The sequence below is a fragment of the Cavia porcellus genome, unplaced genomic scaffold (assembly GCF_034190915.1).
Source record: "Cavia porcellus strain 051 isolate PalLab524CR breed Dunkin Hartley unplaced genomic scaffold, mCavPor4.1 scaffold_1, whole genome shotgun sequence".
Taxonomy (NCBI): domain Eukaryota; kingdom Metazoa; phylum Chordata; class Mammalia; order Rodentia; family Caviidae; genus Cavia; species Cavia porcellus.
The window spans coordinates 233,862,652-233,889,307 of record NW_026947484.1 but is presented as its reverse complement, the minus strand read 5'-3'; the positions used below and the strand labels follow the sequence as shown (position 1 = coordinate 233,889,307).

Here is a 26,656-nt window from a genome sequence, read left to right as displayed (position 1 = left end):
GGTCTTTGAAGAACTGTCTACTTGTTTTACGAGGCGTTCAGGTAGCCATCTAGCTTCTCTATCTTGTTGAGAGTAAGCACACACTGAACCGCGTCCCCAGATAAGGACTGGGTCGGGGCCATTCCACACATTGGTTAGTGGGTCTCTCCATAAAACAGATGCAAACCGTGTTTGAGTCTGAGTATGCCAAAACCGAGATGCTGTGGAGCAGCCTGAAGCATCCAGGGTCAGAAAATTTAAAATAAAAAGAGCATGTGAAAGGACATTTCTAGGGGACCCCCGGGTGGGGTACCATGTCTCCCTTTTTATTTTATCTATGGTGAATTTAAGGGAACGATGCGCACGTTCAACAATGCCTTGTCCCTGAGGATTATAAGGTATACCTGTGGAGGATATTAAGGCTCTTGCAAAATTGAGCGAAGGAGGTACTGGTATAGCCAGGGCCATTATCGGTCTTAAGCTGTTGAGGACATCCCAGAACTGAGAAGGCTGACAGCATATGGGCTATAATGTGTCTAGCAGCTTCTCCAGTCTGGAGAGTGGCAAAACTGAAGCTACTATATGTGTCAATAATGACATGTACATATTTTAGATTGCCGAACTCATTGAAATGGGTAACATCCATTTGCCATAAGGCGTTAGGAATTAAACCTCTTGGGTTGACTCCTAGGTGTTGAATAGGTAAGTGGATAGCGCAAGAGGGGCAATTTTTTGCAATTTGTCTGGCTCGCTCTTGGGTAATTTTGTAGAGCAGGCAGAGGGTGTGAGCATTGAGGTGATGTAGCTGATGGGCCTGTTGGGCCTCAGACACCTTGGAGTCATGAGTCATAAAAACCTGTGCTTGTACAGCAACATCAGCCAAATGATATCCTTGGGCAAGAGGCCCAGGGAGGTTGGAATGGGCCCGAAGATGACCAATAAAGAACTTATGACGGCGAAGCTGTATGACGCATTGCAATCGTTTGAACAGATTTGCAGCCGGGGAAGCATGACAGATGGTAGCAACAGTCTCCAATAGTGGAACAGACTGAGCAAGGTAAGCACTGTCAGTATACAAATTAAAGGGTCGGTGGGAGTAAGCAGCAAAGGCTGCAAGAATAGCTTCTAACTCTGCTAACTGGGCAGAGGAAGTGTCTGCCTGGAGGGTAGAAACATTGTTTTGGGATACATAAGTGGCCCTTCCGGAGGGTGAGCCACCAGTGAATAACACCAGGGCACCTGGAAGGGGTTGTGAAGCTGTGATCTTAGGGAATATAAATGGGTGATAATTAGCAAAGTCAACTAGCTTATTTGGAGGGTAATGATTGTCAATAGTCCCTGAAAAGGAAGCTAAGGCAATAGGCCACACTTCCGTAGTCTGAAGTAGCCAATCTATTTGGTCTTTGTAAAAGGTTGAATGATAATGTCTGGTTCTTTGCCAAAGTAACATTTTCCTTGCTTTCTACCCTGAATTATTAGGTCTGAGACAGCCTGGAAATAAGGCAGGAGTGTTTTTTTGGGGGAGACTGATAAATGGACCCACATGAGGGGAGCTTGTTGCCAGAACACTGCTGTGGGACAAAGCTTTGTATTAAAAATGAGAAACTGTAAAGGCTCATTGTAGTCCATAAAGGAAACAGTTTGTTGAGCAATAGCCTCTTTTACTTTACTGAGCGCTCTCCTGGCATCAGGTGTAAGCTCTCGGGGGGAGGTTGGATCTATGTCTCCCCGAAGCAGTGCATAAAGGGGCTGTAAATCATGTTTAGTTAGTTTTAAAAATGGTATGAGCTAATTAATGTCTCCCAATAGTTTTTGGAAGTCATGAAGTGCTCTGAGGTCATCAAGCCTCAGTTGGAGCCTTGGAGAGAGTATTTGAGTGCCACGTAATTGGAAACCCAAGTATGTATATGGATCAGTAAGCTGTACTTTATCAGGGGCTATTTGAAGTCCAGCCTCTTGTAAGCAACCTGTAAGTCCTGGTAGCACCTTAGGGTTTGGTTTTGGTCATCTCCTGCCAAGAGGATATTGCCCATATAATGAATAATATAGATATGTGGCCAATGATCTCTGACTGGCTGTATCTTAGTGGCTACAAAAGACTGGCATAGTGTGGGGGAGTTAGCCATACCTTGCAGCAAAATGCGCCATTGAAATCTCTGCATAGGGGCTTTAAAATTAATTGATGGGAGACTGAAGGCAAATGCTTTTGGTCATTTGGATGTAAAGGAATAGAGAAAAAGCAATCTTTAAGATCTATGACAATTTTAAAAAATCCCAGGGGAATGGCACTGGGTGAGGGGAGGCCTGGCTGTAGGGGCCCCATTAAGACCATTGTCTTACTTATTGCCCTAAGGTCTTGTAGCAGCCTCCATTTCCCGGACTTTTTGTGAATAACAAAGATAGGTGTGTTTCAAGGGGAATTACTAGGGACAATGTGGCATGCATCTAACTAGTTTTGCACCAGCTGCTGTGCGGCTGCAAGCTTTTTAGAGGTAAGGGGCCATATTGAGAGACTGCGGCCTTTAACTCTTTTAAGGCTGCCAAGGTGAGAGGTGTATGTATCCTAATAGCTTGTGGTTCAGTGCCCTCTTTAACATCCCGTGGGGGAGTAAGGGCCTCTGTGACTGGGAAAGCCATTTTAGGCTGGTTGCCAGAGGCAGAACTAAGCGTGCCACAAGGCGTGCTGGAGGCAGGCGCCATCTCAAGGACACTATAAAACTGTGTAGCTTGGAGGGCCTGCAATTGAATTGAAAGATTTTGGCATTTTTTTTTTTTTAGCTGTATCTGTTTTAAAAGATCCTTTTTTTTTTTTTTTTTTTTTTTTTTTTTTTTGGCTCTAATTCCGCTAATGTGCTAGAAGGTTGAGAGCAGATGCTGAGTGCATCATCATAGTCAGGGGATGGCTAATAGTGGCCGGTGCTGCAACAGGGTCAGGGTGATATGTAGAGGCTTGTTGTGTTGGTTGTTCCCAGTTGACCTCTTGAGAATCAGAAAGGCCTGGGTATAAAGGCTTATATGAATCCCCAATTGGCCATGGAGGCACGGGGAGTGGCGGGCCGCCATCCTGGGACCTGTTGATTATGTCAACAGGAGGAAGTGGTGGCAGATCACCATGTAGGAGGACCTCTAACAGGCCATCATCCTCTGCATCTGAGAAATCAGAGGCTTTAGATTTTTTTGAGGACGGTTTTGAGGTAGAATTAATGGAGTCACGCAGGGCATCCTCACCTAGTGCAACTGTCTCCTCAACCTGAGGATCTGCATGCCGCTGGGCAAGCAGTTTAGAGATTAAATTCCAATATGTAAAGGTGGTCACAGGAACATTTTCTGGACCGAAAACTCTATAATAATCTTTTAAAGCATCTCTTATTCTATTCCACCTCTTGGTATCTATAGAACCCTCTAGGGGGAACCAAGGGTAAACCTTATGAATAAATTGAAAATACTGCAATAATTTTTTTGTTCTAACCCTTACCCCTCTTGTCTTTAATGCCTTTATAAGGCCTCCCACGAACAATTTGTATTCGCTCAATACTTGACCGATGTCCGGGAAAGGAAATGGGGTTGCCGTTTACTCACCATGACTCGGGCAGGACGTTGGGTAGTCATCTGCGCAGGCCTTAGTACTTAATTTAATGTCCTGTTGCTTTAAGCTTAATCCTTGATTTAGTTTGTTCACTCCTTGCCGCGGTCTTTGGTTTAATTTGTTTTCACTTTTAGTTTAAGCCTGCTGTCTCTCGAATGGCTCCCTCGTTAACTCCTCCATGCCAGGAGCCCCACATTGGGCGCCACTTGATCCGGCCTGCAGATCAATCCATGGAGAACTCCTGGAGGGGGAACAGGGATTAAATAAAAGACATGGGGGAGACAAAGAGAGATGAAAGCAAGTCGAAATAATCCTATCAAGCTTCCGTTTATTTAGGAAATGATCACACCTTTTATAGGCCAAGGGCGGGAGGTGGGACAGGAAGAGGTTAAGGGGTGAATACAACAGAGTCACCATCACATCCGGATACGTGACGTAAGCAGAAGAGGATTATGGTTAATGTAGGCAGATGCAGTGCCCATAGGAGAGAGAGGCAGGGAGGCAGCAATGGGCTGTCACTCGGCTCCCTACATATACCTACATTGAAAACTTGTATTCTGAAGATGGAAAATACAGAAGAAATGGACAGATTCCTATACATATGAATTACCAAAGCTGAATTAAGAAGATGCAAAAACTCTAAATAAACCAATATCCGTCAATAAAATTAAAGATGTAATTAAAAACCTACCAAAAAAGAAAAATTCAAGCCCTGATGGGTTCACTGTTGAACTCAAGAAATTTAAAGAAGACTTAATGCCACTGTTTCTTTAACTCTTTAATTAAATTGAAAGGGAAATATACTCCCAAATTCATTTCCGGAAGCAAGCATTACCCTGATACCAAAACTAGAAAAGGATCCTACCAAAAAAGAGAACTAAAGGCCAATCTTTTTAACGAACATAGATGCAAAAATCCTTAAGATACTGGCAAACAGAAGGCAGTAAATCATCAAGATTGTACACCAGGACCAAGTAGGATTCATCCTAGGGATGCAGGGATGGCTCAACATATGCAAATCAATAAATGTTATGCACCATATTAAGAATGACAAAAACCTTATGATCTCAGTAGATGCAGAAAAAGGATTTGACAAAGTCCAACACCTGCTTATGATTTTATTTATTTTTTATTTATTTGTCTTTTTGAGACCAGGTCTTGCTATACAGTTCAGGCTGGGCTAGAGTTCACTTTGTAACGCAGGCTGGTCTCAAACTTGTAAGCATCTTCCTATCTCAGCCTCCCACAGTGCTGGGATTACAGGCATGCACCACCATGCCCCAACTGTTTATCATTAAAAAAAAAAAAACACTCTACAGTAAAGTGGAATGTGGTCTTTATCTCAATCTGTTAAAAATCATCTATGGCAAACCAACAGTCAACATCATACTAATGAACAAAAACTGAAAGCTTTCGCTCTAAAATCAGGAATAAAACAGAGATGTCCATTGTCACTGCTCTTACTCACTATAATTATCTGGAAACATTAGCCACAGCAATTAGACAAGAGACAGAAATAAAATAGGAAACGGAGAGGCTGAATTATTCATTATTTATGGATAACATGATATTCTACGTAGAAGTTCCCAAATACTCCACCAAAAGATTTCCAAATTATAATCAAATTCAGTCACATAGCTAGATACAAAATCAACACTCAAAAATCAACAGCCAGGAAGTACAATAGTACAGGAAATACATGAATAACAAACTCACTGAGAGAGAAAGAGGTTCACAATAGCGTCCAAATAATGAAACACCTAGGAATCAATCTAGTGAAGGAAGTAAAAGAACTTTAAGTTGAAAACTGCAATACTCTGAAAAAGGAGATTGAAGAGGATATCAGAAAATGAAAAGATATTCCTCAATCTTGGATAGGAACAACCAATATAGTGAAAGTGGTCATATTCCCAAAATTGTTTTTACAATTGGTTTAATACAATCCATATCAATACTACATCTCACATGAATAGAGAAAACAATCCTAAAATTAATTTGGAATCAGATTAGACCTAGAATTGCAAAAGTAATTCTGGGCATCACAATCCCCTTGAAATTATACTCAAAAGTTAGAGTGACAAAAACAGGATGCTACTGGCAAAAAACAGATCCAAGGATCAACAGAACAGATTAGAAGATGCAAAACCAACTCTAAGCATATTCAGTCACCTTGTCTTTGACAAAGGTGCCAAACACCTTCACTGGAACAAAGACAGCCTCTTTAATAAACAGTACTGGAAAACTGGCTTTACACATGCTGAAGATTAAAACTGGACCCATTCACCGGGCACTAACCTAAAACCAGAACGGATCAAAGATCTTAGTAGTAAAAGATACATTCAGTGTGCTGGAAGATAGACTTGGTAGAGTTCTTGAAGACACTAATGTAGGTTAATACCTTATGAACAAAATCACACAGGAAATATCTCAAAGAATCAACAACTGGGAATCTCATCTTATTAAAAAGCTTTTGCACAGGAAGAGAAACCACCAACAGAGTAGAGACAACCCACAGTGTGGGAAAAAAGATTTTGCTGTTCCTTGAAGGACTAATTTGCAGAATATATGAAGAACTCATAAATAATAAGACCCCCCAAATTTAAAGATCCAATCTAAAAATTGGTATCCGACATGAATAGACACTTCTCAGAAGTAGAAATGGCAAGAAAGATAAGAATTATCAAGAAATCAACCAATAACAAATGCTGGCTGGAACACTTCTCCAGTTTGGTGGCAGCATAGCTGCTGTGACCAATGTGTAAATCAGCAGAGATACCTCAAAAACTAAAACTAAAAACAAAAAAAACTAAAATTAGAGGATCCATTTGACCCAGTTATTTCTCTCTTTAGTATCTTCCTGAAACAAAAGCATCATTCCATAGTGATGTGCTTGTCCATGTTTATAGCAGCAGTTCCTAACAGCTAAATCTTGGAAGCAGCCCAAATGCTCACCAACCAATGAACGGATAAAAATGTGGATTTCTTTTATTATACAATGGAGTACTACTCTACCGTGAAGGAGAGGTGATTGAGTGATTTGTACTCAATCTAGAGCAGCGCAGAATATTAAAGAGAGGAGGCAAGTAGATAAGAAAAGAGTTTAATAAGCAGGGAGGGCAGGAGGGAGTCACCACAAGGAAGGCTGTGGCCACTCTGCAGACAAAGGGCAGGCTCTGCCTGATAAGGCTCTGGTGGGGGAGGGGCTCTGGTGGCTGGTGTGAGCTGATTTATTTGGTGAGAGTGCAGGGGATTGGGTAAACTTTTACATCCCTGAGCTTGGGCAGACTTATGGGAGGGAGAAGCCATAGGGGCTTCTGGGAAGTAGGATGTGTGCGTTATCAGGGCACAGCTTCGAACCCTCTGCCATGATGATTGTGCTGTCTCTCAGACGGGGCGGGGTGGGGGGACCTAACAATAGGCTTGAGACATTTCTAGTGAAAGATGCACCTGGAGTCCGCACTCTTATGTGAAATGAACTGGACACACATTTATATATCAACATATTTTATCTAGTGTGAAAAACCAAGTGTACATAAGGACCAAAATGTGTGTTAGGTATTGCAAAATAAGGAGAAAATGTTCCAACAAGGAGGGGAACATGGGTGGGGGCAGAGGGAAGGAAAGAAGGGAAAAATTTTAAAAAGGAAAAAATGGAAACAAAGCTTTTATAAATGGGGAGGGGTTGAAAGGAGAGTAGGGGGATGGGAAAAAAAGAATTGTTATATTATATACAGGCACTAATTCTCTATCATCTACCTATGTAATGTACCAATAAATTGTGATTTTAAAAAATGTTGGAAATATCCCAAATGCCCACCAACCAATGAATGGATAAAGAGGTGGGTTTTTAGGGCTGGGGATTTAGCTCACTGGTATAAGTGCCTGCTTTGCAAGTACATAGTCCTGAGTTCAATCCCTGGTACCAAAAAAAATTTTTTTTTGATTTTTTTTTTAATGCAACAGAGTAGTACTCTGCCATAAAGATTAAGCTTAAGACATTTCTAGCTTAATGGTGGCACCTTGAGACCACATCCTTAAATGAAATTAATCAGACACACACATTTATAAATCAAGTTGTTTCCCTGGTGTGAAAAACCAAGTGTAATAAGGACCAAAATGTTTAACAGATATTGGGAAATGGGAAGAAAATGTTCAGATGAGAAGGAGGAACAGGGAGGGGGAGGGGAAAAGGAAGGGACAAGACAAGAGAAGGAAAAATATGGAACAAGCTTTTGTAAATAAGGTGGGGAAGAAGGGTGAAGGTGGGGGAAGATACACGCAGGGTAGGTACAGATTCCCTATAACGATATTATCATTACGTATATCTAAGGGATACACCAGAGGAAAAAAACCAGGCAGCTGATTTAAGGCCCATTGGGAGCCTGATATGGGTTGCGCAGGATGAGGTCCAGCATTGGGCACGAGCCCTGTTTTTCCACAGGGCTGACCAGGACAGCACTGGAAAGGAGGCTGGGGGAGTGACTTAGAAAGCTGGGGTGCAGCCAGGTGTGGGGGCAGTTGCTGCAGTCCAGACTACTCCAGAAGCTAAGCTAGGAAGATCATTTGAGCCCAGAAAATGAGGGCCAACCTGAGCGACACTTTGAGATCCTCTCTCTGGAGCACCTAAACAGATCTGGGGTGGAAGCAGGAATAGAAGCAAAATGTGCAGGCTGCACTCAATGGTGGCAAACTAGCTGGCCTGTGGCTGGGGGCACAGAAGGTGTGGCCAAGGCTGAACCTCAGCCCTGCCCGGATACGACTCAACTGAGGGGTCTGGGAAAGCTATTCTAGGTGGCTGGATCCGGCCAGGCAGGGGACAGCAGGTGTGGGAAGGCATGCGCAGTCAGTCCAGCTTAAAAGTGTTTCTCAGACTCTTGTGTTGTCCCTCTAGGCACCAAGGTGAAAATCCCAGAGCGAGCACCAGAGGTCGTTTTGGAGAAGGACAAGTGTGGGGACAGTAAGAACTAACCACACGGGCTGGGGATTTAGCTCAGCAGCGTAAGTGCCTGCCTTGCAAGTGCATGGTTGAGTTCGATCCCCAGTACCCGTCCCCCAAAACCACAAGGAACCTGAAAACTTAGAGGGACAGAACACCTCCCAATCCAATAAAACAGCACTGGCACAACAGACACGGCAGCCAGATTCCAAGCCCACCCCACCCCTCAGCCAGCACTCAGCAGATACAACCCCCCACATGGGAGGGGCCGCCTGCTCCAGGGGTGGCGGCCTCAAGGACAGCAGCAGAGAGTACAGGAGGCCTGCCCCCAGCTCCAATGGCTATTTTTATTCCTTAGGAACAAAGATACATGAGGAAGAAACTCCAAAGCAAATAGGAGCATGTATGACAGAACAACACCAGGGGCCCGGCTCAGGAGCTGGGAGGATGGCACTCTCCACAGAGGGCCCGGTCATGGTCCTAGTTCCTCGGATCCACATCTCCCCTGTCCCCAGGTGGCCATCTTAGCAGTGGAGAAGGTAGTTGGTAACATGGAGAACTTGCCTGCTGGACATGAAGCAGATAAAATGTACTTGTCTATTCTGAGAGGCACTGGGACAACAGACCTCCCTCCTCTCAAGAATGGAGGTAGGCAGAGAAAGTGAGAGGAGCCTGGGGGTCACAGACAGCTAGGAAGTAATCACAGGGCCACTGTGGCTGACAGACTAGGTGCCAAGACGGGATGAGAAGGGAAGCAGTGGCACCAGTCAGTCTTGCCAAATCAACCCCACAGCCAGTTATGCTCACGCGAAGGACCTGGCCACATTGACTCTGACGCCATTGTCCTTTTCCCAGAGGACTGGCTCCTAACTCCCATTTCTGGCATGATCTGCTGCCTGCAGCCTGGTCCTCTAGGGAACAGATTAGCAAGGGACACATGCCCAAGGTGCAACAGCTTCTTCTACTGGTGGGAATCTTTAAGAGCAGCGTGCTTTGGTGTGGGCCAGGTCACAGTCAATCTGAACAACATATCAGGGGACTCATCCTCAGGCTACCAAGTAGCCTCTGGAGGCTGCTTGGCAGTGAGGACAGAGGCCACAGCCGCTGGAGTCCCCATCACAGTGAGGTCTCCTGGAGGATGAAGGAGGGACTGAGCCCCTCCTGGCTTGGCCCGTCCTCAACCATTGTCCACTTGTCCCCGCCGTCCTGCAGCACACCCTGCTTCTTCTCTGGAAACAGGCTGGTGTCCATGGAGGCGTTCTGGGGACGGTGCAGAGCAAGGTGGGGATGTGGTGAGTCACATATGCAGGAGGGGAGGCGCAGAGCCAGGCCAGGAGGGGGCGTGGGAGGAGGGAAGGGAGGAGCACAGTTGGGGAGCAGGGCTGGGGGGCTGTGGAGTGGCCAAGCCCTGAGCCTTCTGACCCCCAAAGCAGCACAGCCCGCCCTGTGTGTGGAGGCTGGGGTGGCTGCTGTGGGAGATGGTCCGAGAGCCGGGGCCCGGGCACAGGGGACACAGAAGGGGATGAAGGGGACCTGGCCGGAAAGGAGGGATCCTGTGAAAGAGGTTCCCACCTGGCTGTGGCTTCTGCCGCAAAGCCGCTTCTGACAGGACAAGGGGAGGAGGGCGAGCAGTTTCGGCAGCACGGGGTAAATGGTCTGAGGGTTCAGGGTCCGGCCCCGCATCTTCCCTGTAGGGAAAGGTGCTTCTGAGTCTGCAGCACAGGGAGGCCTCTGGGTGCCCAAGGCTGCAGCCCTGCCCACCTCCTGCTTCTGGGCAGGGAAGCTGGCTGTTCCCAACCCCCAAGGGCTCCGAGGACAGAGCCCCGCACCCAGCGACTCCCTCTACCCCTCTCTATTCCTCTGTGCAGTGATCCCACCCCCTCACCAGTGAGCAGACTGACGATCAGGCCCACCACGATGACAGTGGTGGAGTTGTGAGCGCTGTACCACAAATACGACAGGGAATAGAAGCGCTGTAAGCCTCTGGGCCTGGGAGAGCACAGGGATGAGGACAGTTAGTAATGTGTCACAGGACAGCCTCAAGCTCTGGGCTCCACCCACTTTTCTGGCCTTAGAACCCAACACTTCTCTGAGGCATCTGACCCCTTTGCAAGGACCCTGTGAAGTCTCTCAAAAGGAAGCTGTTAGGGCCTGTTGGTGCGCTCCTATGATCCCAGCGCTTAGGAAGCTGAGGCAGGCATTCAAGGTCAGCCTGAACTGCAAGTGGAACCCTGGAACGAACAAATCATCGAGCTACTGCCCCAAGTGGAAAAGGAATAATCCCCAACTCACTTGGAGAGGTTGGTCAAGGGCACCATGGTGGTCACAGCTGCGCTGGTCAGATTGCTGGGCAAGAAGTTGGACACGTTAAGGGAAGAGGTTGCTGTGCCTGACCCCATGCTGGTCACCAGACTCCCAATGCCGACCCAGAAGGCCATGATGAGTCCAGCCAACAGGCCCACGATGGCACCCTGCCAGAGACATGGCAGGTTTTCCTGTCAGCAGGCCAACTCACCAAACCTTGACAGTAATTCCCAGAAGCACCCTGTGCATGGGACTGTGGAAGCAGATGTGTTACTCACAGGAGGGTTGGCACAAGGAAAGAATATTCCAAGGCAGAAGAGTCCAAGCAACGGCCCCCCAACCATGCCGAAGATACTGAGCGCTGCCTGGAAAGGTCAAGTGAGAAAAAAAGAATGAAAGAATACCCAGGCTTGGGGAACCCAGCCTTAGTGACACAGAGCTCAGTCATGAGGGAAAGTCTCCGCCTCGCTGGCTCTGCTGTCTGGGTCAATTCCAGAGGGCAGCAACGGCTAAGGGCATTCAGCCTCCCTGGAGGCTGGTGACTTGGCATCTGGGAGGCAACATCATCTGGGCATTTTGACTACTTGGGAGTCTCTTCATAGGTAAAGGTGTTCCAGAAAGGGGGATTTCTGACCCTGACCCCTAAGCCAGTCCCCCTTGACACAGATGCAGTCCTCAAGTTCCTATTACAATCAATTCCTTCCCCCCCTTACCAAATCCTTTTTCCTTTTGGGAGTCATTACCTGCAGCATGGGTCCCAAATGGGAGGAAATATAGGCCATTCCCAAACAAAGCAGCCCGTAGCCAAAGGCTGGGAAAATGTGGAGTGAAGAAACAAACAGATGTGAATAAACACTAGAGAAAGTGGGCAACCTCCCCAAGCCAAGGCTCTATGTCCCTGGGAAGAGGGCCTACGACTCTGTGCCCCAATTCCCCCTCCACCATTCCTCACTCCCATGTGACTTAGAATCCTCCCCAGGAAACGCAAAGCCATAACAAACAGCTACAGAGTGAAGCTGCCAGCTGCAAAAGGCAAATGCTGGGCCCAGGACTAAGTGGGTTTTTACTGCAAATTGACAGTAACAGTCAGGAGGTATCTCAGAACAAAAATCAAGGGTATACAGAAACATAATCCCACCGATGCTTCTAGAAAGCATGATGGCCCGGGTTTCAGAAAACCTAGGGAACCAGGGTTGAATCAGGTCTTCCATTGTGACGGTTGCTAATGAATTAAAAGCAGAGGATATGGTGCTGGAAAGGAAAAAAAAAAAAGAATGATAAGTGGTGATGCTTTTGGGGGACTGAGAGCAGACCTAAGAGGGGACCCTAGAGGGAACAGCATCCTAAAGGCCCGAGTGATGGTGTGGGCAGCCAAGAAACCATGCTCACAGCTGCAGACACAGCCACCTCCAAGGAGGCCTGGGGGACAAAGACGATATTCTTTTCTGACGAAAGTTCAGTTCGTTCAACTGGATTTATTCCTGGTATTGTGGAAAATGACCTTTAACTGAGACAGGTGCATGTCTTGGGAGGGGATGTGCTCTGTCCTCCACAGATTAGTACCGCCATGGGTGGCAATGGATGGCACGGGGCTCCCTGCCCACCTCTCCTGGCATACTGTGCCCAAGACAACTGGTTGAAGGGGTACCTGAGGGAACCGCTGAAGAGGCAGGCAATGAAGAGTCCAGGCAGGCCCGGAATCCCTCTCAGGAGGTCCATCACAAAATAGAGGACAAACTGCAGGCAGAGCAGAGCACAGCTCTCTTCAGGGGTGGCTCCCGCTGTGGTCTATCCATCCCCACACAGTCCAGGGACCTCCCCAACATGCAGAGAAAATGGGCTCTGTGGAAAGAATGACACCACCCACACCCCAGCTCTGCCCTGACCAGCAGTGTGACATCGGCACCTGGCCACCCTGCTAAGCCTCTCTGCTGTAAAGTCAGACTGTCAGGAGGCTTCCGTGCGCACAGACATGTGCCAGCTCCCAGCAGAGCACATGGTGCATATGGTGGAGTGAATAAACCTAGGTCCTCACTCCCAAGTCGGGTGAGCACTGGTTAAGAGGTTTCGGGGCTGGTATGTGACACGCTAGATTGCTGGAATCTCAACATGGGAGAGGCTACATATCTACCACCTGCCCAGGAGGCTGGTCCTTTTTGCAGTCATCCAGACACTCCACTTGGGGTCCCAGGGTGGCCTTTCAGGTGCACAGGAAGGAGCCAGCAAGGCCTTCTCACCTGGTCAGGAGATGCCTGAGCCTGCTGGCTGCTCAAGGGAAACTCCTGGTAATAGGCAAACATGACCAGGCCAATGAGGCAGCTTATGCAGAGCACGATCTGCTGGCAGGGGAACACCGCATAGCAGGAACTACAAAGGAGGCCAGAGTTGGGGAGGAACAGTGATGAGACATTCAGGCTTGTCCTCCTGCTCCTTCAGAAAGGAGGCCCATGTGCTAGCCCCAGTGGACACAGGCGCACCCTGTTCCACCCCAACTGCCCTTGGGGCTCCCCTCCTAATCCCTGCCCCGGCTTCCTGCCCCTGCACTCACAGAACAGCAGCCTTCTCGGTGTGGGCACTGAGGTAGCGTTGCACCTGAGCCTGATTCACTCCATACAAGGCAAGCATCATGAAGACGCCCCCAAAGGCCAAGGTCCAGAAGGTGTGCCGCACAAAGGGGTCTGGATCCAGGCTGCAACAGATACCACTAGTCACTGTGCCACAGCCTCATACTGTTCTCCCACCAAGAGGGGTAAGCGAGGAGCAGCTTGGACACCATTCCTAGGCAAAGGGAGCTACTAACTGCAAGAAGCTGGGTAGACCCAGAGACAATACAGCGAGCTAAAGGGAGGCTTCCACTTCTCCACCCAGCCTCACCGCATGTCCTCACCCCCATCCTCCACAAACACCAGCTGGCCACTTGTGATCTCTGTCCCTCTGCAGTGCCAGCTTCTTGCCCATGCAGCATTGTGCCCGGGGCTTTTTAGTTTGCCCTTTGCTTACTGCAGCTCCTGACACTGGGTTCTAGGACAGACTCAGGTTCCAGGCACTGCAGAGCCCAGCCAGGGGAAGGTGGTACTTACTCGATCCCAGAGATGAGGCCGTGCTGGGAAGCAACATCCCATACACGCCCCATGCCGCCCACTTTGGCAGACCCCACAATAATAACAGCCACCTGCCCTAGGAACATGACCAGTGTCTGGAACACATCTGTCCAGATGACAGCCTTCAGCCCACCCTGCAGGGAAAAGACAGCACACTGGCCACAAGTGTCTCCCAGACCGTTCACAAGGAGGACACCCCTGGACCACATGAAGGGGCTGGCTTCCCTGCCATCAGGGCCAGCAGCGCTGAGACGGCTAGCTTCATTCTCATCTGTCCTCTATTTTTGCAGCCACCCTCTCTCCCATGCACCATCCTCAATTACACCTCTCTCCACTCTACACAGAATTTCACTCTATCTCCTATCTATATTCTTACACATTACATACACTGTGTTGTTCTGTCTGGGATAGTCTTGCTATGTGGTTTAGGTTGCTCTCACTATGTAGTCCAGGCTGGCCTTGAACTCTTGGTGATCTTGCTGGCTCAGCCTCCCTCCCAAGAGCTGGGATTAGAGGTGTATGCACCACACCTGGCGTCCACCTACATCCCAGTCTTTCTCTTCTCCTCCCATCTCCTCTCCACTCCTCAGGGCTCAGGGCACTTACCAGGGCAGTGTAGATGGTGCAGACAATGCCCAGGGTCAGCACTGACAGCCACAGATCAAAGCCTGTCACTGTAAACAGAGGGAAATTACACTCCCATCACAAAGAAGGCTTCCCAAGGGAGAAGCCGCAGAAGTCCTGATGGGGGCAGAGATGGCAGATCACAGAGATGAAGCAAGTAGTCCCTAAACATGAAATACATCACTTACCACGATGGGGAAATGTGTGCAGAGGTCTACCAAGAGAGGTGGATTAGCCCGCGAGCACGAAGCATGGTAATTAACGTCTGATCAACTCTCAAACTATGCCTGCTTCCACCTCTGGTGGAGACCAACCCAAGCAGCGCATGCAGTGAATCAACTCCCTGCCTAGGGCCATGCTTCCTGGCACACTGCCCTTCCCACACGTATTTCCCAGCCTGCCACAGCTGGAAGCCAGGGGCTGTGACTCCTCACCTGCATTGAGGGCCAAGGACGGCGCGTAGAGCACAACCCCCATGTAAATCACCTGTTCAATAAGGGAAAGGATGTGAGAGCTACATCTGCAGATCCTCCTCTCACCCAGGCTCACGTCCCTCTCCGCTCTCTGTCCTAAGTCTGGCTTACTTTAGCCACCAAGTCCGTGGTGGCAATGGATGAGGGTGCCAAAGGGGCTGTGCGCTGTCACTACTCACTACTAACACTGACCCCTCCCAGGAACTTCAGCACTGCTGTCTGAGAGCATCCCCCATCCGGGCGCTGGCTCCATTTCTGCACCTTCCACTCACCATCTGGAAGATGAAGGTCACAGTTCCGCAAATCCGCACTGCTTTGTTGAATCGGAGCTCTAGGTACTGGGCAGGAACAAGGGGGAAAGGTACAGAATTACTCCTGACTCCGTCACCCTTGGCAATGTCCACTGCATATCTGTGTGGCCCCCTCGGTGCAGCCCTCTCCCGACACCACCCCCCACCCTCTAGCCTGGAAGAGCCGAGAAACTCGGTGGAGTTTCCCGCCCTTCTCCTCAGGCAGGGGTGATGTGGGGTCCCAAGTCCCTCAAACATGTCCTGCCCTCTTCCCCGCTCCTCCTTCCCCCTCACCTCATAGGTGCTGGTGATGTGCAGACGGTAGAAAACAGGGATGAAGACATGAGCAGGGATCAGGAGCCCCAGGAAGTAACAGCAGCCCAGGAACCAATACTCAGTCCCAAACCGGTAGATCTCAGACGGCACGCCCAAGATGGCCACGGCTGACTGGAAGGTGGCCAACAGGGACAGTGCTACAGGGAAGCAGGTCATTTTGCGGTCCGCCATCAGCAGCTGGCCAACGGTATGGCGGCCCCAGCCGTGACAGGCATGGTAGAGCCCAATGGCCAGGGAGAGCAGCAGCAGCAGGGCAAACACCACATAGTCCACGATCGAGAAGACGGGGGTGGCGCCGGATGGGTCCGCACTCGTGAGGATCGGGGTTGAGGTGCTCCCCGCTTCGCTCATGCTCATCCTCACCCGTCTGTGCACTCTGGAGCCAGCCACTGCTCCTGTGATCCTAGTGGTTCACGATCTCAGCTGGGCAGGAGCAGGCAAGCGGCTACAAGTTGGCTCCCAGCCACCGTGTCACAATCTTCCATCGCCCAGGGACATGGTGCAGAGAGCTGCGGACAGTCAGTTCCCAATCAGGCCTACCTCACCTTCATGACTGTCGGTCTACCCTCAGGCCTGGGTCATACCAGGCCGTTCAGACTTAGACCAGCCAGCATGGTGGGACGGCCCTGGAAGGCCTCCGTGGGGTTTGGTGGGTGAGACAGGAGGGAAGCAGCAGCAGAGCGAGACAGCCAGGAGACAATAACTTGGCCAGAACCTCCGGGTGCACAGAACTGTGAAATCCAAAACATTCCTGGGCCTCCCCCATCCGCCCCACCCTCAGAAGCAAAAGAAAAACCAACTCTGGCCTAAGCTCTCAGACTTCTTGGCTTCCACTCGTAGGCACAGACCAGGTCACTACACATTAGGCCGGCAGACCCCAGCCTGGTGCCACAGCCTCAAGGGGAAGAAGAAACAGGTGAGCACAGCAGGGATTCCCTTGCTTTCCCTGAGCTCCCACGTTCCCCAGGGTCACCTTCCTAACCACAGCCCTCCTCAGCACTGGGCACCAGAGAGCCTCCTCCAACTCCATGCCAGGCATTAGCAGGCTGACTGCCCCAGGCACTTGCTTTTCTTTTCTTTTTTGTTGGTTTTTGACACAAGGTCTCCCTATTTACATAGTTCAGGCTGGTCTCGAACTCTTGATCCTCCGGCCTCGGCTTCTGAAGTCCTGGGATAAAGGCATGTGCCCAGATGGGCCCTTTCTTAACATTCTCCAGTACTACCAGATGAGCCCAGCAGCCTCTCCACCGGGATTACATCACAGCCAGTAATCCCAGCACTCTGGGAAGCTGAGGCAGGAGGATCACTGGGAGTTTGACGCCAGCCTGGGCTACCTAGTGAGTTCAAGGCCAGCCTGAACCATACAATGAGACCCTTTCTCAAAAATCAAACAAACAAAAAAAGAGTGCAAATATTCCAAAGTGAGAGGGGCAGATTCAAGAATTCAGCTCGATGGTAGGGTGTCTGCCTAACAAGCACATGGCCCTTCAATCCCAGCACCCCGAAATTTAAAAAGTAAAAGTGGTAAGTGCTACAGTACCATGCTGGAGCCAGTGATTCAAAGCTAAGATTCTGGGAGCGCTCTGGAGAGAAACCAGCCAGCCACAGCAGTCCCATTTCAGAGGGCAGACTCCTACCTAAGGAGCAATCCCTGTTCTGAGGCAGAGCACTGCAGCGCTGGGCAGAGACTAAGGGTAAGTGGCTGAGGAGAGGATTAGGAATCTGGGCAGGGGAAAGCTCAGCAGCTGTTTCTCCTGGCCCTTTCGGGAACCAATCGCTAGGATCCAAAGGCCTTCTCACTCTGCAGCCACCAACATCCTAGCAGTTACAGCGAGACACGCAGGGAGCGCCATCCAACAGCATTCCTACATGGATTAGGCTTGCAGTCTAAATCACAATTAGCACATGCATGCTGGAGGGAAGTGGAAAGGAGGAACTGAGAAGCCCAAAAAGTTGCCTTTGCAATTTCCGTACAAGAAATGGTGATTCTCCGAGAACACCACAGTTCTCAGGGGAAGAAGCAGGAGACTGCAAAGCAGTTTCTCAAAACCTAAAAAGCTCTTAGGACGTTGCTCTTATAGGCTCCCTTCTTGCCCCCATTTCACTCAAGAGGCCTTTCCAAGAGCAGAGATAGATTAAAATCCAGGTGGAGGGACTTCTCATCCATTCCATTCTATCTATATATCATGTTGTCTTCAGGGTCCCCTAGAGCAGTGGTGGTGAACCCTTGCACACATGTCACAAACAGGCTATCTGTATCACTAGAAGCTCTACAAGGTTCGCCACATTGCCCTAGGAGTACTTATTGGTATGAAGAAAAAAATACCAGAGAATATCTAAGTATCATGTGTGCAGACAGCCTAACGTAATGACAGTTAACATTTTCTGAACACTTGCTATGTAACCCAACAGTGTGCTAAATGCTTTATAAACATTAGTGATTCCGAACAATTAACTAACAACCATAATTCACCCTGCGCTGCCCTCATTATGCCCAGGACAGAAGCCAAGTGTTTGTGATATTCATTCAAGGACTCAGGTTAGACTTTAATCTAGGAGCAGATTAATACAAACTCTATCTTCTAGCCCCAGTTTCTAGGAGAAAGAGTAGCTGTCTTCCGGCAGAGTCTACCCAGGCAGATGCTGCCTAACTGGCAAGTCAGGCTTCACATTGACTAAACCTCAACTCTAAACCTGCTGGAGCCAAGGAAGGGAAATCGCAGCTGGTGATTTGTGTGTGATCACTCGGGCTGCCGTCCCAAAGGCTAGCCCCTACAGCAAGGTTCCCACCCTTGAAGCCAAAGGTGGCCTGGGCCTTTGCGTAGTGCAACACCTTGACTTTTTCACGCCTCTTCGGCAACCTTTTACTGCCCTGACAGACATGATCAGAACTACTGCAGAGTATGAGAAATACCTGCTGTGTGCACAGAAGAGTGTGGGGTTGAGCCAGGGATATAGCTCAATGGCACAAGCACCTTCTTGGCAAGCACAAGGTCCTGAGTTCAATTCCTGGCACCAAAAAAACAAAACAAAACCAAAACATAAGAGCATGTCCATTTTATTTCAAAGAAAAAAAAAAAAAAAAAAAGCATGTGGCACTGAAGGATTAGTGGTGGACAGACAGGTGGCTGGAGAAAGAAAAGTCCTAGTACAGAGTTGTGGGACTGTTTACTACTGGAGGAAAACAATGGGGCTTCTGGATAAAGAGCTCTTTCCATAAGGTACAGAGGATCTCCTGGATAACTGAAGAGAGAACCAGGCAAGACAGGAAAAAATCTAACCCTGTAACAATACCTTCATCAGACTGGTTTCAATTCTAGGAACAGAGCAGCTTTCTAAAAATTCTACACTGGCCCATCAGACTAGCCTCTCTTAGTTAGGGAGCCAAAAGGAAAAGCTGCCTTGTTTCACTAAAACTTAAACACAAGGTCGCGTACAGGTGGTGGGGGACTTTATTTTGGGCTTTTTGTTGTTGTTGCTGTTGTTTTTGTTTTGGTTACAGGGATCAAATTCACAACCTTGCATTTGCCAGGCAGATGCTGTGCCACTGAGCTGTATCTTCAGCCTTTTTTTTTTTTTTTTTTTTTGTCTTTTTTTGAGACAGGGTCTCACTACACAGTTCAAACTGGCCTTGAACTTCCTTTGTAGCCCAGGCTGGCCTTGAACTCACAGAGATCCTTCTGTCTCAGCCTCCCAAGTGCTGGGATTATAGGCCCCTGCCAACATGCCCTGTTAATTTTTTTGTTTTGTTTTGTTTTTTGAGACAGGGTCTTGCTTTGTAGTGTAGTTCAGGTTGGCCTCAAACTCGAAGTGATTCTCCCACTTTAGCTGAATGCTGAGATTATGGGCCCCAGGCATGCACCACCACACTCAGCTGGGTGAGGGACCTTTTAAAACCACCTAATTTATAGTGTGGTAGTGCATGCAATCTATGCATAATCCCAGCATTCGAGAGGTTGAAGCAGTAAGATTTAAAGGAATTTGAGGCCAGCCTGGGATATATACCGAGTTCAAGGCCACACTGGACTGCATTGTGAGACTCTGTTGCAAACAAAATAACCAAAAACAAAAACCAAACAATAAAAAAAAGGGGCTAGGCACGGAGCTTACTTCTTCTTGGGTTCAATCCTCAACGCCTCAATAAAGAAATGAATAAACGGCCAACTAGCTGAATATAAGTACTAGAGAGTCCAGAGAGACACCTGGGAGACTGTGAAAGGGAAGCCTGGGTTGGCTGCTCGAAACGAACTCTGGTTCCACGGATTATTGGAGAACCCTAATCAAAGCCCACACTTAGCCCCGGCGCCCTGCAGTCCGGATCCGGGCGCCTTAGGACCGACCGCACTCCTCGCCTTACCTCCGTGGTTCCGCCGGGGCTACTAGGGCTAGAAAGGCTCTTTTTTCCCTCCCGAGATCAGCATCGCTGCCTTTCCCTGGGAAGGAAAGGAACGAGGAGTTGAAAGCGCCTGTCCCGTCCCCACCTCTCCGCCAGGTTCCCGGGCGCGGCGCGGTCTCGTGCTGCGGGGATCCCGATTTAGCGCTCCAGGCGTGCCCAGGCTCGCGTCCTCCGCTGTTTGCCCTTCGCCCTACGCTCTTCGCTCCTCCATCACCCTTACCCTCTACCGCTCAAGGTTTCCCTCTTCTCTGCACACGTGCTGTGTCCTCCACCGCGCCGCAAGCCCCTTTGGCTCAACCCGAATCCCGCGAGGGGGCGTGGATGTCTCCGCCCGTCCCCGCCTCCCTCCCACCCCCGGGCGGATCGGATGAGCGTCTCCTTCCCCGCCCATTCCCGCCAAGCCCACCTGCGGGGTCTCGGTGCTTGGGTCTCGGGTGAGCCACAGCGAGGCCCCGCCCCCAGCTACCGCGCCGCCATGTTTACTGAGGGCAGGTGAGAGGGCCCGAGTCGCAGAACGCGGGGTTGACGAGCCTGCATTTGGCTCAGAGTTGCTGATTAGCGTCGGAGGAGCTTCCACTAAAAGGGGACAGTGGTGTGGCGCACGCCTGTAATCTCAGCACTCTTGGGATGGGGAGGCTGAGGCATGAGATCGCAAATACGAGTTCCTCCTGATCAGTTCAGCGACACGCTATCTCCAAACAAGGAACGGGGGTGTAACTCAGTGGAAAGGCCCTAGGTTTAACCCCCAGTATAGCAAAAAGAAGGGCGAGTCCATAGGGCAATGTGCGTGTCCATTCCGAAAGCGGGTCGGGGAGCGAGAAGACGGGCGCTCTCCGCGCCAGCTTAGAGGTCCAGAGTTGGGCGGGTTAAACTACGCCCTGAGGTGACAGCGCCGGGCCGATAGGCCACGCCCCAGGACGCAGGGCGTGACGCGTCGGGGGCGGGGCCGCGCGCTGCTCTCGCGAGCTGTCAAGGTCGAAGGGATCCGAAAATGGCGCCGCGCGAGCCTGGCAGTGGTATCGACTTGGTACGCTGGGCTCTGGCCCTGCTCCTCGCTCTGTGCGTGGAAAGGGGCCTGGCGCTACCGGAGGTACAGAAATCAATTTGTGGTTGGGCTGAAGTAGGGTTTCTGGGCAGCCTTGTGTCGCGCTCGCCCACAGCTGCTCCTTTTCCTCTGCCGGCCTCAAACTCAGATTTAATTCTTGAAGCCTGTAAACCGCAGGGCCATGCCATCCTTGCTCTTGAGTACTCCCGTTGCCCAGACATCCGGAGCCCTCGCCCTGCCCGCAAAGACCTTTGCAATTTAATTTCTTCTTTCCCTAATCTTTGAGTAACTTTAACTGTATCTCCTGACGTCCTGTGGCCCTTCTGCGAGCTGTCCATGCACGGTACCGTGCCTGGTCTGCGGTAGAACTGAACCCGGTAATGCTTGCTGAGTTCTTTGTGTACCTACAGCCTTTGACACCTGGCCAATCCGGGGCTGTCAGATTGAGAAGTCTTTGGAGAAGGCATAGTAAATATATTCGACTAGTAACTCTCAAAGATGAGAACCTTCCTTAGGCGAGGACTGGTGCTGAATGTGGAGTGCTGATTCTGTGTCTGACTGGGGGAACTAATGGCATGACCTATTCTGGCCTAATGTATGACACAGCCATCTCTCTGCTCTATGTTAGAGGAATTAAGAATTTGTCAATTCTTAATTCTGACTTTTCTTTTTGGAGGAGTCCTAATAAGATTTTTGTCTTCTGCAGGTATGCACCCAGTGTCCGGGGAGTGTGCAAAATTTGTCACAAGTGGCCCTTTATTGTAATAACTCATCAAACCTAACGCTGCAAGCCCGCTGCTGCACGAATTGGAAGGGCACCATCTTGGGGTGAGGGAGGAGAAGACATCCTTGTGAATCAATTCAATACGAATAGAGCTCATGGCTCATGGTTTCTGGAAAATTGAATGATGGAGTCTCAGACCAAAAGGAGGAAGTTAGGAGAGTTTTTATTAGAACTAAGGATTTTTTTTTTTAAAGGCACCTGGTTTCTCCTGGAGGAGAATCCAAAAAATGGAATCTCCATGTGGCTCTCAACCCAGAACTTTTTATGGATAAGTAGAACATAAGAATTGTTCAGTTGTTTAGTTACTACTTATCACAGGTGGCTTTGTGAATTTAAAATGACCAGTTGGAACTCATGCTCCCTAACCCAGTTATTCAATCTGTGGGGTTTAAAGGAAACTGAGCTTTTAGAGAGGATTTAGTTATTTTGCATTTTAAGTTCTTTAAATTCAGGAGCTTAGTGGAGAAGTTATTTCTTGGCCCAAAGTGTTAGTTCACTGCCTATTTTTATTTTAGTTCTTAGCAATGTGGCAGATCATCCAGCTGTATCTTGGGCCCTTTCCCTAGCTAGGTGCCTTTTTCACAAGGTAACTAAATAAAATATTTTTTACACTTGGAAGCAGGAGAAGAGTTTCCAGATTCAGTGTCTACAAGCCTTGAAGACATTGCTAACATGGCTTTGCTTCCTTTTCTGGTTAATTCTTCTTATCTTTGGAATAAATTCCTCTTCTTGACTTCTTAGCATTTTAGTTCTCAGTTCATTCTTTTGATGCTCCCTAGTGGTCTAATGGTTAGGATTCAGTGCTTAGTTCACTATTTTTTTTGAATTAGAGTCTCACTATGTAGTTGAGTCTGCCCTTGAACTTATGTAGCCCCAGGTTGGCCTCAAATTCACACCAATCCTTAGGCCTCCCCCTTCTGAACTGAGATTACAGGTATGTGTCACCTGGCTAGGAAATATTTCTAATGAGCAAGGCCTGTCCAGCTGTTCATTCCTTTTTGAGAATTTGTCTTTTTATTTGTGGTGGTGTTAGGGATGGAATCTCAGGCCTCACACATGCTAGGCAAGCACTCTTATCACTAAGCTATATTCCTACGCTTCTATCTTTTTTTCTTTTGGTGATACTGTTACTAGCTTTTAGGGTCCCACAGATTATTTTGAGGAATTCTTCACAGGTTCTTGGTATCAAGAAGTGTGCTCTGCAGAGTGAGAGCAGGCAGCAGAGTCCACAGAGGCCAAGAGGTGAATGGCAGGGAAGCAGCAGTGTTTTGTTGCTGTCATTCCTCAGTCTGAGTTGGCTCTAGGCATTCCCATCAAAAGTACTTGGTTTTGCCCAAAGTGTAAATGAAAATAGCACATTTTTATTTCTGGTGTTTTTGAGACATGGCTGCACTGCAGTTCAGACTGGCCTTCAAGTAACTTTGTAGCCCAGGCTGGCCTCAAACGCCTAGCAGTCCTTCTGCCTCAGCATCCCAAGTGCTGGGATTGCAGGAGATAGAGCTTTCTGCTTGGTCCCAGGTGCAGGGTTTGGGAACTGTGTTCTGGGTCTCTAATTGCCCACTTGTCCAGCCTGGTCAGTACCCTGCCCTAATCTGCCTCAGGACTGAGGATTGAATATAGGGTCTTCACATGAGCTTTATTCTCATGTCTTTTTTTTATTTGCCCAAGCTTAACTTGAACCTTCAATTCTTCTGTCTCAACCTCCCAAAGTGCTAGAATTATAGACATGTACCATGACCACACCCAGAATTCCTTTAGTTTAATCTTGTATTTATAACTTGTCCCCTAAAGATAAAGTTTAATCTTGTATTTATAACGTGTCCTAAAGATAAAGTTTAGCCAGCCGTGGTGACACATGCCTGTAATCCCAGCACTTGGGAAGCAAGAGGATCACCTCGAGTTCAGTGCCAGCCTGGGCTACCTAGTGAGTTTAAGGCCAGTCTGATCTATATAGTGTGACTCTGTCCCAGTAAATAAATAAATGAAGTTCAAACCAGGTGCTAGCATGACTAGTCACAACCCACTTTTCCAGCATTATTCCAGTTACTTGTCCAGCGAAGCCTTCCATTTAAAGGTCTTGCTCCAGCTAATATGCCTACCCCCAACTGTGTTCCAGTTTTGTTTCTGTGTCCAGGCCTGTTTTCATACTGAATTGCTTTCCTCTGACAAATTAGGACATATCCATTCTTTAATTCCTACATCTCTGGTGAGTGTTCCCTAGTACTGAACCCTGGAGTAAAACTTCTTCCCTTGTATAATGTTCAGCATTTATAGTACTCAAATTTTATATAAGTTGTCCTATGGTTCTTCCACATTATAATTTTTGTTCTGGTTTGGGGGATGATCTTTTTTCCCTACCACATTATAAGCCGCTGGAAGGGTAAACTACTGAATTACATATATTGTATACTTACCAAGTTTTTGTAGTGTGTAGACAATCATTAAATTTTTGTGAAATAAAGGAATGGACAGCAGTATATATTGAAAATGTAAGGTGTCATGATCTTTGTTGTCTAGGTGCTTACTGTGATAGCAGATGCCCTTGACTTTTTTGAGCCAAGGTCTTGCTGTTATGTTGTTGAGGCTGGCCTTGCACTTGCTGTGTAGCCCAGGATGGCCTCGAACTCCAGAAGATGCATTTGGAAAAACGTACATTTTATGTGACTTGCCTTTTTTTTTTCATTTAATTATCCCTTGCAGAGCCGAGTATCACAAGATTCACTAATGTAGACAAACACAATTTCTTCCAGCATACATGCAGCGCATAGGTATACTGGTTAGAACAGTGTACTCTTAATAGAAGCTTCCATGATCATGGAGGTGTTTTGTATCTGTACAGACCAGCACTAGTCACCAATGTGGTTGCTCCACATGCACTTGAAATGTGACTAGTGCAAATGAAACTGAATTTTCAGATTAAAGTCATGCCATGTGACTGTGTTGGGTAATGCACAGTATTAGAATGTCTGCCATACACCTGGTTCGTGGCTCCAAACACTGTAGTGTTCTATTAATACTAGCTAAAAGGAGATTGCATAATCAAGTACAAACAAGCTTGGCATGAATGAAAAAGAGACACAGAGTTACACTCATTGCTTTATTTCTTCAGGCTGGATCTCCACAACTGTTCTCTGGAGGATCCTGGTCCAAACTTTACTCAGGCATATACTGCTGTTGTCATGTAAGTGATTACGTGCCCTTCTGCCTCAAAGATGAATATGGTAAAGTGTTGGTGGCAGACTCTGGATGTACTGTTAAAGAGATCAGTGAACGTGAAGGTCGAAATGTGGGTAATTCGGGCAAAGGACTGGATTAGCAGTCCGGGAAGGCTGTGAATGCAAAGAGGGTGTTTCCCTGAGCAGAGGCCTAACAGTGTGTGCTTTGCAGAGACCTTCAGACAAACCCCCTGAAGGGTGACTTGGGCAACACCTTCCGTGGCTTTACACAGCTTGACACTCTGTGAGTAAGAGACTGGTGGAAGAGAACCAAAGAGAGATTGCTATAAATTCAGTACCTTTGGCCTGCTGGGGGTTGGGGGGGGGCGTTGAATCCAGGGCCTCACACAAGCTAAGCATTTGTTCTTACACTTAGCTGCTCGCCCCTAGCCCCTCAGGCTGCACGTTCTGACTATCTGTATTGTCTGTAGGGTACTGCCAAGAGCTGTTAAGTGTCCTGGAGGTCATAATGCCTGGGAAAATGTGAGCTTTAGTACAAGCAACAGAATCTGCCAAGGGCAAAAGAACCTTTGCAATAGCACTGGGGAACCAGGTATGGTGTCCACCTTTCTGGGAACTTTTCCTTCTGTATATTCTCCACTTTAGGTCAGAAAGATAAAAATGGTTAAGTGCTTTTTGTTCAGAGTTTTGAGAGCCTAACTCCTTGAAAAAGTATTATTGTTATGTTCAGGTATTTGTAACCTTCTTTTGATCTAGAAATGACTGAGAGACTCTTAAGTTGAAGCAGATTCTTGAGAAATGTACCTAATGAGATTGTGTGGTGTTTCTTATTTCTCTGGCTCTCAGAAATGTGTCCTGAAAATGGATCTTGTCTGCCTGACGGTCCTGGTCTCTCACAGTGTATTTGTACTGACGGCTTCCACGGGTACAAGTGTATGCGCCAGGTAAGGAATTAGATAGTTTTAATAGGATAATGGAATTCGTAAGGCAAGAATCTTTCTGAAAGGAAAGAACTACAAAATAATGAGCTGGTGTCAGTCACCTAAGTGCCTGCTTGGCCAACACGAGGTCATGAGTACAATTTCCTGGCACCAAAACAAAATTATAGGTTAGTAGGAAAGAACTAGGTGTTAGGATGTGGCCTTCTGTGTAACACTTTCCTCCCGTTAACCACAGGGCTCCTTCCCGCTGCTTGTGTTCTTCGGGATTCTGGGCTCCACCACATTGTCCATTTCCCTCCTGCTTTGGGGAACTCAACGCCGAAAAGCCAAGACTTCATGAATCAAATAAGGCTTCCTATTGGTCGGCGATCATCCTGATCAGTCGTAGCCCAGCCAGGGAGATTCGCTTCCCTGACAGGCATCATTGGGCGGTAGCACCTTCTCAAGGCTGAGGCAGCTTTGGAAGGAAGACGGAAAACTGTACCACCCTGGATATTGTGGACACTCAGGGCCACAAGTGGACCAGGACAGTCATCATCTGTGCTGTGGACTACAATAAACACTTGGTTTTTTCCCTTGCCTTTTTTCATTTTTAGGAAACCGCTTCCACGGTTAGCTCGCATCTCGCTGGCTAGCGCTAGAGGGGCTCAGCTTGGGCGGTCGGGATTTTCAGGTCTCCTGGACG

At 48.3% G+C, this 26,656-nt stretch overlaps 2 protein-coding genes across 9 annotated transcripts in view; one reads left to right on the top strand and one right to left on the bottom strand.

Annotated features, from left to right (window-relative positions):
- Slc5a6 (solute carrier family 5 member 6) overlaps window positions 1-20,857 on the bottom strand; it is a 68,965-nt gene extending 48,108 nt beyond the window's left edge. Inside the window, exons 1-18 of one of the 8 annotated variants that reach the window (XM_013155967.3) lie at window positions 20,432-20,857; window positions 19,987-20,062; window positions 18,544-18,638; window positions 15,588-16,138; window positions 15,276-15,341; window positions 14,965-15,016; window positions 14,513-14,580; window positions 13,886-14,040; window positions 13,354-13,494; window positions 13,043-13,172; window positions 12,454-12,542; window positions 11,944-12,056; window positions 11,549-11,616; window positions 11,084-11,170; window positions 10,794-10,972; window positions 10,387-10,490; window positions 10,074-10,189; window positions 8,829-9,761 (exon numbers count right to left, since the gene is read on the bottom strand). In XM_013155967.3, the coding sequence (XP_013011421.2) occupies window positions 9,618-9,761; window positions 10,074-10,189; window positions 10,387-10,490; window positions 10,794-10,972; window positions 11,084-11,170; window positions 11,549-11,616; window positions 11,944-12,056; window positions 12,454-12,542; window positions 13,043-13,172; window positions 13,354-13,494; window positions 13,886-14,040; window positions 14,513-14,580; window positions 14,965-15,016; window positions 15,276-15,341; window positions 15,588-15,986 (1,911 nt within the window). In that variant the 5' untranslated portion in view covers window positions 15,987-16,138; window positions 18,544-18,638; window positions 19,987-20,062; window positions 20,432-20,857 and the 3' untranslated portion in view covers window positions 8,829-9,617. Of the gene's footprint in view, window positions 1-8,828; window positions 9,762-10,073; window positions 10,190-10,386; window positions 10,491-10,793; window positions 10,973-11,083; window positions 11,171-11,548; window positions 11,617-11,943; window positions 12,057-12,453; window positions 12,543-13,042; window positions 13,173-13,353; window positions 13,495-13,885; window positions 14,041-14,512; window positions 14,581-14,964; window positions 15,017-15,275; window positions 15,342-15,587; window positions 16,139-17,169; window positions 17,442-18,543; window positions 18,639-19,986; window positions 20,063-20,110; window positions 20,361-20,431 lie in introns of those variants that run through there. The other 7 variants (XM_013155965.3, XM_063230712.1, XM_013155968.3 and 4 more) reach the window with 7 other exon arrangements.
- Window positions 20,858-20,937: 80 nt separating this feature from the next.
- Atraid (all-trans retinoic acid induced differentiation factor) lies at window positions 20,938-26,545 on the top strand. The gene is made up of 7 exons (XM_003472869.5): window positions 20,938-21,115; window positions 21,777-21,898; window positions 24,964-25,035; window positions 25,242-25,313; window positions 25,501-25,622; window positions 25,877-25,974; window positions 26,207-26,545. The coding sequence occupies exons 1-7, from the start codon at window positions 21,017-21,019 to the stop codon at window positions 26,309-26,311; spliced, it is 690 nt and encodes a 229-aa protein (XP_003472917.3). The 5' UTR covers window positions 20,938-21,016; the 3' UTR covers window positions 26,312-26,545.
- Window positions 26,546-26,656: the final 111 nt, after the last annotated feature.

Coding starts and splice junctions, on each gene's coding strand:
- Atraid (XM_003472869.5), top strand. CDS start 21,017: ATGGCGCCGCGCGAGCCTGGCAGTGGTATCGACTTGGTACGCTGGGCT. Junction 25,036..25,241: donor GCATATACTGCTGTTGTCAT/GTAAGTGATTAC, acceptor TGTGCTTTGCAG/AGACCTTCAGACAAACCCCC. Junction 25,623..25,876: donor CAATAGCACTGGGGAACCAG/GTATGGTGTCCA, acceptor TCTGGCTCTCAG/AAATGTGTCCTGAAAATGGA.